Raw genomic sequence first — 8,163 nt, 5'->3', positions numbered from 1 at the left:
AAATATTTTATAGAATTATTAAATTTTTAAATATGAATTATTAATAAAAATATATTATTTATATAAATTATTAATTAAAATATATAAAATTAAATCGGTTCGGGTATTTATCGGATAATAATAAACAGATTTAAGACGAATTCAGGTAATTAAAAATATTTTAATTAAATTTAAGACGGACTCAATTTTTTAAAATATTAATTCGGTCCGGCGATTTTTACGGTTCCCTACCGTTGCCATCCCTATTTATGCATGCGTGATTTCATATCTTTTGCCTTATAATTGCTGGAATGAATGTATACCACAAAACCAAACAAACTCCAATTCCGACAACTGCTAAAATATGTCTTCTTCTTCCTCTCATTCTTCATCAAACTTTCCTTTGAAGCCAGTCCCAGGTAGCTATGGCCTCCCTTTCTTCGGTGCTATCAGAGATCGTCTAGATTACTTCTATAACCAAGGCAGAGATGAGTTCTTTGCTACCCGAATTCAGAAATACCATTCAACCATTATCAAAATCAATATGCCTCCTGGTCCCTTCATTGCTCAAAACTCTAGAGTCATAGCTCTCCTTGATGCAGTCTCATTTCCAGTTCTCTTCGACACTTCTAAAGTAGAAAAAAGGAACGTTCTTGATGGAACTTTCTTCCCTTCAGTTTCTTTCACGGGAGGCTACCGTGTCTGTGCATATCTTGACCCTTCTGAGCGCAACCATACCTCGCTCAAAACCTTCTTCCTCTCTATCCTCGCTTCAAAGCACAGCACCTTCATTCCGCTCTTTAGAACATGCTTGTCACAGCTCTTTATCGATATTGAAGACGAAATTTCTTCTCAAAAGAAAGCATCTTTCAACTCCTTGAGCGATGCCATATCTTTCAGCTTTGTGTTTCGTCTCTTCTGCGAAAAAGATCCCTCTACCACCAAGATTGGATCTAAAGGTCCAAAAATGGTAGATAAATGGTTAGCTCTGCAACTAGCACCACTCGCAACCCTAAACCCATCAAGTTTCTTGAAATATCTGGACGATCTTTTGCTTCATACATTTCCATTTCCATTCTTCCTAGTAAAATCTAACTACAAGAAGCTTTACGAAGCTTTCTACGAGCACTCAGCTCGGATTCTTGACAAAGCTGAGAGTTTCGGGATCAAAAGAGATGAAGCTTGTCATAACCTTGTGTTTCTTGCTGGTTTCAATGCCTATGGAGGCATGAAAAGCTTCTTCCCCACGTTGATCAAGTGGGTTGCACAAGCAGGAGAAAACTTACACACCCAACTCGCCCATGAAATCAGGACCGTCCTTAAGCAAGAAGGTGGAGTCACCTTCCAAGCCTTGGATAAGATGATTTTGACCAAGTCAGTCGTTTATGAATCTTTAAGGATTGAACCTCCGGTGCCGTTCCAGTACGGTAAGGCCAAGGAGGATATGGTGGTCCACAGCCATGATGCATCCTATGAGATCAAGAAAGGTGAAATGATCTTTGGATGTCAGCCGTTCGCTACAAATGATCCTAAAGTTTTTCATAATCCACGGGAGTTTGTGGGCCATAGGTTTGTCGGAGAGGAGGCAGAAAAGCTACTGAAGTATGTATACTGGTCAAATGATCGTGAGACGAAAGATCCAACGGTAGAAGATAAGCAGTGTCCAGGGAAAGATTTGGTGGTGCTCCTAGCTAGGGTTATTTTGGTGGAGCTTTTCCTACGTTATGACACGTTGAGAGTTGAGACGAAGAAGGGAATTGGGTTGGAATCATCGGTGACGATAACTTCGCTGACCAAGGCTACCAGCACTTAATCATGATCGAAGATCAAGTGCAATTTGGCGATGGAAGAGTTGAGTTCACGTGGGCTTGAGTTCAGCTGATAGAAATACATTTATATATTACCTCCTTAAAATACATTTATATGTTACTTCTAATTAATAATAGTTAAGGTGGCTGGTGGATATTATAATTATGTAAAAGAAATAGCAAACAAAGAATAAGATATTTCATGCTTTAACATTTAAAATTTATAATTCTCTTTTTTTACAAAATAATATTCTATAAGAATGTGTAATTCGTCAGTTGAATTTCAAATAAAATTAAATTATAAAAATCTAAAATTTGAAAAATATATTTTTGTGAATTAAACCCATAAAAATCAATTTGATTTATGAGTTACTTTGTTTTTATTTTTAAAGCTCAGTGATTTTCTTTATTTGTTTTATTTATATTATTATGTGCCATTACTTGACAGAATCATTACCCACTAGCTAAAATTTGTTAGTAATATTTTTAATTTATTATTTATATTATAATATTTACAAATTTGATTGGATCATATGGTAATTCATCACCCTTATTTAATTTTAACCATTGTATCGTGACCTGTTCAATCTAATCATGAGTTCAAAAGGTTGGCTCAAATTATCCCAATGGATTATGTTGAACTCAGAAATCCAATGATTACCACAAATTAAAAAAGAAAATGCGATGCTTATCAGGCTTAGACTGTACTAGGGATGGTAATAGATTGAATTTTTATGGGTATTTGATTCGATCGAATTTTAATATAATAAATTTGGATAGGTAATTTTAGATTTAAAAAATAATATTCGTGATAGATTTAAAGTTTACATATTAAATATTTATTATCTAAATCTATTTATATAAATACTTAATTAAATGTAAAATATATATTTTTTATAATAATATTTATAAATTTTTATATATTTTATATAAAATAGAATTTAAATATTTTATGAAATTTTTAAATTTTTAAAATATAAATTATTAATTAAAATAATTTTTTATGTAAAATATTAATTAAAATATATAAAATTAAATGGGTTCGAATTTTTTCAAATAATAATAATCGTGTTTGGAACAGGTTTGGATAGTTGAAAATAAATTTTAATCGCGTTTGGGATGTGTTTGGATTTTAATAATATTAATCAAGTTCAGATTCAGATAGAGTGATTTTCGCGGATATCTTACTTGTTGCCATCCATAGACCAGACTGATTTAATTAGGAATCAAAATCTAATCTAATTTAATCTGATGAAAATCTTGATTTTCAAAAAATAAAATGAACTGATGTAAATTGATTGAGTAATCCACGAATTTTTAATAAAAAATTTGGCTAAATTTAAAATGGCTTAATAATTTATAATTTAAATAATTAATTAATGGAGTCAATAATTTATTATATTATAATAATTTAAATTATTAAATTATTTTTTATATTATTATTAATTATATAATATTTATTTAATAATATATTAATTAAAACTCCGATTCGATGTGATTAAAACTTAAACCTTTAATTTTTTTTTTTCCTGTTTTTAACGATTCAATGATGAGTAGCGTTTGAAAACCTTGCAAACTACATCTCATCATGTGCATGGTCCCTCGAGTAATTGCTTGCAGTGTGAATATTATTAACTTATTGGAGTCTTAGAGCAGAAACTCTGACATGACTCCTCACGTTCACGTTTTCCTATTAAAGGGACACCAAACTTAATGAACTGCCTCGCGTTTTCCTATCAAAGGGACACAAACCTTACCAAATAACGTACGTGCAATGGTAGGATTCAATGTCAATAAAAGATTCAAAGTTACTAATAGGATTTGGCTAATTGATATTGAAATCATTTTCTTATGAGATATTGGATTTGAACTCTCATCAGATAGTTTTAAAAATAATTTAAATATTTTTTTTGTTTTGTTAAAGGAAGGAATCACCCCATCCAGGTTAGGGACAGGATTAAATCACTGTTAAAACTATGGTAATTTTAACAGAGTCTTTGATTCTATATAATCCACGCACACACACTCCACTACATGATTGTAACAACCAGAGAAAAAAAAAAAAAAAGAAGAATGAATTGACTTTGGCATGTGACTGTCACACTGCCAACTTTTTATTAAAAAAAAAAAAAATTCCAAAAACGGGAGGAGTAACTCCCCCTCCTCCCAATTTTCTCTTCTCTTTCCTCTCCTCCCCTCTCTTCTTCTTGTTTCTTTCTCCGGTGACCGGCCAGCGACCTCCTAAGCGGCTCCCCATCTGGCCGGCGACCCTCCGGTGACGGCCAGGACCACCAGAAACGACGGCAAGAGAGGGAGAAGAGAGAGAAAAAGCACGCACAGTGGGCAGCGGCTTTCCGGCACGATTCCGGCTTCATCCGACGTCCGATCGAGGCGATTCAGGTGGCGTTGGAAAGCTTATTCCGAGACCTTTCTTTTGATACCAATTTTGCAGCAAATAGAGGTCGAATGAGTGAGATATGGAGGAGAGAAGTTTCGGGTTTTTCAAAATTTTTCGTCAGATCTACGACGATCCGACCGTTGGATTGACGATCCGAGACCACCTATGGACTGAGGAAGAGGAGAGGAACATGGTGGTATGATCAGATCCGGCAAATGTAGCCGGCGACCGGCGGCCGGCCACCGTGCGCGGTGGTGCAGGCGGTGGCTCCGGTGGGCTATGGAGATGATTCAACTTCCAGAGGCTTCCTCATAAATTTTTGGAATTTTTGAGACACAGATAAACTTCGGGTAAGACATTTTTTATTATTTCTCTGTTTGGGGAGCATAAATACAGTGTTTCTTAAACAGGAAAAAATTGGAGAAAAATTCTAAGAAAAATATATGATGAAAGTAAAATTATTTGGAGATATTCTATGGTGTTTGTTGAATTTTTGAGTGATTGTAGAATATTTTTGAAAAATATAGATGGATTTTAGTTAGATTTTTAGCATATGGGCATATAAGATTATTTGAAATTAAGATAATTAAATTTTATATAATTGGTTGAAGCTTGAGGATGGAGGTTTAAATATGTAAATATTTAATTGGGTTGAATTAAGAATATGTTAGCTGTTGGAAACTTATGGAATTGAGTAAAATTCTTGAATAAAATATTCATGGGTGACTAGAAAATTACAATTCATTTTGCAATAGCCTTATAATATTATTAAGGACCGCGGGGCAAAATTTTAGAATTTTTAGAGCTTGTTTGAGTGGATTTTTATAAAATGTCAATTATAGGGACTAAAACGTAATTTTTAAGGTTTTGAGTATTACTTGGTTTGGAGGGCCCAGGAGTGGTCATATAATGATAATGAGATATGAGTTGAATTTAGAAGTGTTATTTGAGCCTTTTTGCAGGTTGGGTAGGTCCCAGGTATAGGGGAAACTCTGCCGGATTTTCGGCATGAATTAGGCTGTCTGTTGCCTCTTTAGAGTTTTATTCTAACTTAGTACTAATAAATTTATAATTTAATTATTAGGTGATCGAGATCAGCTATTTTTCTGCATCAAGCAGCCACAATAGTCATCGGTGTACTGTGAATAAAATATTAATTTTAATTGTAATTTCGATATTATTATATGTTCAAGCATGCCCATGCATCACTTATACGCATATATTTATATAGTTAAACTCTAGGCACGATTTATGTTGCATTCATAACTGTTAAAGTGCCATGGATATTGTTGTGGTAATTCGGAGCAGTGTGCGTGCGTTGGCGTGCGTGTGATGTGGTGTGGACTATGGATAGGACGGGTAGTCACAGCTTGAGATCTTCGCTGGGACCCGATCCTTCGGGGGTAGTCACGGCTTGAGTTCTTCGCTGGGACCCCGATTTGGTTTATTAAGCGAAAGTCCGGCTTGAGTTCTTCGCTGGCACCAGGTTGGATTTAAGAGAGCTATATAGGGGATCAGCTCCCATATATTATGATTAATATTACTGAGTGTGTGTGTGCTCCAAATTACATTTTTGTTGTTATGATGTGAAAATATTGCTGATGTTGCATTTCACTCTATAGGGTGCATTAGCTTTAGATAGTTATAGAGATTATGGTTAAAATTGATATTTTAATCTCTGAGTCGAACGCTCACTCCTGTTCAATATTTTTCCAGGCCACAGGAGGAGTTATTTTACAGAGCAACCTGCTTTCTTCCTTGCAGGTGTAACGTCGGTTATTTAATTATTTTATTATTTTTTTCAAAATTTGAAATTTAGAACTCCGCATGTGTTAGTAATAGTGTGAACCTTATTAGAAATCGTGGTAAATTTAAAATTTTGAGATTAATAAATGAAGATTTGTGTGGTAATTAAACAATTTGTAAGTGGTGGTAACAGGGTTGAGCGAGGCTCCCCTTATTTCAGTTTTTTTTATGGTTATCGGGTTGGGTTGACCCGAATAAAAATATTTTATTTTATTTAATTTTATTTACATGTTGGGCCTAAGTTTCTGGGCCTCGGTTATGGATTTGAGAACAGTAAGGCTTACTACGGGCCTCGGGAGCTTTATGCCAGCCAAGGTCCTAGTGCCGGTCCGGCCCATAGGTTGGGTCGTGACAATGACGTGGGATCCCAAAGGACCAGCCCCTGGGCACACCCACACTTGCGGACTTCAACCAGGGCCACCACCGTAGACTCTCACCTCTTCTGTGTTTTCACTCAGGCGGTTACTTTTTTTTTTTTTTTTGTCAAAGGAAGGAACACACGCACCTGAGTTAGGGATATGATTGAATAGCTGTTAAAATCATGGTAATTTTAACAGAATCTTTGGTCATATATAACCTGCGCACACACACTCTCATCACACGACGTGGGATCCGAAGGACCAATTTAAATATTTTTTGAAAAAAGTAAACAATGAAATGAAATGAAATTGAAGGATTACAAATGAAAAATGAACTTTAAGCTCTAAAATGGCCCAGCAAAGGCACATTACAAAGAACACTTTCACAAAAGTATTTATACAAGTAATTTCATTAGAAACAAAAGCTAATTAACATTGTTATAGGACTCAAGAGGTTGTAGGAAGAGTGACAAATCTTTGAATTTCAATCATTTTATATCATGTTTGGTGACTGATGTTAATCTTGGGTTTGACTTTGGATTAATGGGTTCTTGAAAAATTTTCTCTGTTTTCGTGTCAGCTGCTTATTACAACCTGCATTGAATTTTGATCTTCTTCTAATGTGGATAGCAGTTGCTTATTGATTAATTGATCAATATGTTATTTATTATTGTTGAATCATATTAAAGGGATCCCTCACCATCCCTTCTTCCTTTGTTCTTTCTGTATCTCTCTTTTATGTTTAATGATCAAGAGTATTGAACATTAATAAGGCAGAAACTTTTGAGTTTAGCCCAATGTGTACGTAATCTCCAACAAATTTGCACTTGCGAATTTTTTTTAATTAATTGTAGTTGAGTAGTGCCAAGAAAGCTCTTCTTAGTATAAGGATTATACAATTCTTTCAACCTTTTTTAAAAAAATTAAGTTTTAGAATAGAATCTTATAAGTTATAATTAAGTTATAATTATAGCAACATAGAAAATACCTTAACTTTTTTTTAATAAGCATAAAAATTTTATTAAATGGAATAAGAAAATGATGAAGAACAAACTCAAGGCTACACTCCATCAAAACAATAAATACCAAGCATCCCTCTTACAAAGAAAACCTCTAAAATGTCAAAAGATAAAACAGAGAGAGCGAACCAAAAACCACTTTGCCACCTGAAGAAAATCTAATCCCTATTACTTTAAAATAGAAAGTAAGAAACAATGTTTAGAGCTGTGACCAAACATCGACAGAAGGTAAAAGACTTCCTATTGAAGCAATCCACTGCATGCCCAGAAATAACTTCAATAATGACATCAATAACTTCAAAAATTAGATGCAAATAACCACAAATGACCTCTTACATGCTCTAGCATTAAGCTACGATGCACGGAAATGGGATGGAGGTTGTGTTTCCCCATTCTAGAAACGTGAGGACATGGCTAGGAAACGTCTCCGGGCCATTTCCACAATTTCTGAAAATCGAAAATGTGACATCATCACTTCAGATAGTCCATACGTTCTACTATTCTGGTAACCAATGTCTGTCTGGACAGCCAGAATGTTTGGAACTGTATTTAAACTAGAGTGAGGAGTAATAAATAACTTAAATAATAGCAAAAAAAATTAAGAAAAAATTTTAGAAAATGAAATGCAAGAAGGTTAAACGAGTCGAACCTACGGTGATGGATAACCTAACGGGAAGCGACTGTAAATACAGTTAACAATCATAGATCCATGGAAAAACCCTGTGAAATAATTTTTGGGACTGCAGTGAAGAGTTATTGAGACTTAGATAGCAATAGAATGCCAAGAAAATGCT

The 8,163-nt window shown here is 34.3% G+C and overlaps 1 protein-coding gene across 1 annotated transcript; it reads left to right on the top strand.

Moving 5' to 3' along the window:
• The first annotated feature begins 270 nt into the window (after positions 1 to 270).
• Positions 271 to 2,007, top strand: LOC110665072 (allene oxide synthase 3). The gene has a single exon (XM_021825062.2). The coding sequence runs from the start codon at positions 344 to 346 to the stop codon at positions 1,790 to 1,792; it is 1,449 nt and encodes a 482-aa protein (XP_021680754.2). The 5' UTR covers positions 271 to 343; the 3' UTR covers positions 1,793 to 2,007.
• The last annotated feature ends 6,156 nt before the right edge of the window (positions 2,008 to 8,163 follow it).

Source organism: Hevea brasiliensis, chromosome 15, assembly GCF_030052815.1.
Source record: "Hevea brasiliensis isolate MT/VB/25A 57/8 chromosome 15, ASM3005281v1, whole genome shotgun sequence".
Taxonomy (NCBI): Eukaryota; Viridiplantae; Streptophyta; class Magnoliopsida; order Malpighiales; family Euphorbiaceae; genus Hevea; species Hevea brasiliensis.
This window is presented reverse-complemented; position numbering and strand designations above follow the sequence as displayed.

Bases quoted from the DNA above. Each gene is read 5' to 3' on its own strand.
- LOC110665072 (XM_021825062.2), top strand. From the start codon at position 344: ATGTCTTCTTCTTCCTCTCATTCTTCATCAAACTTTCCTTTGAAGCCA.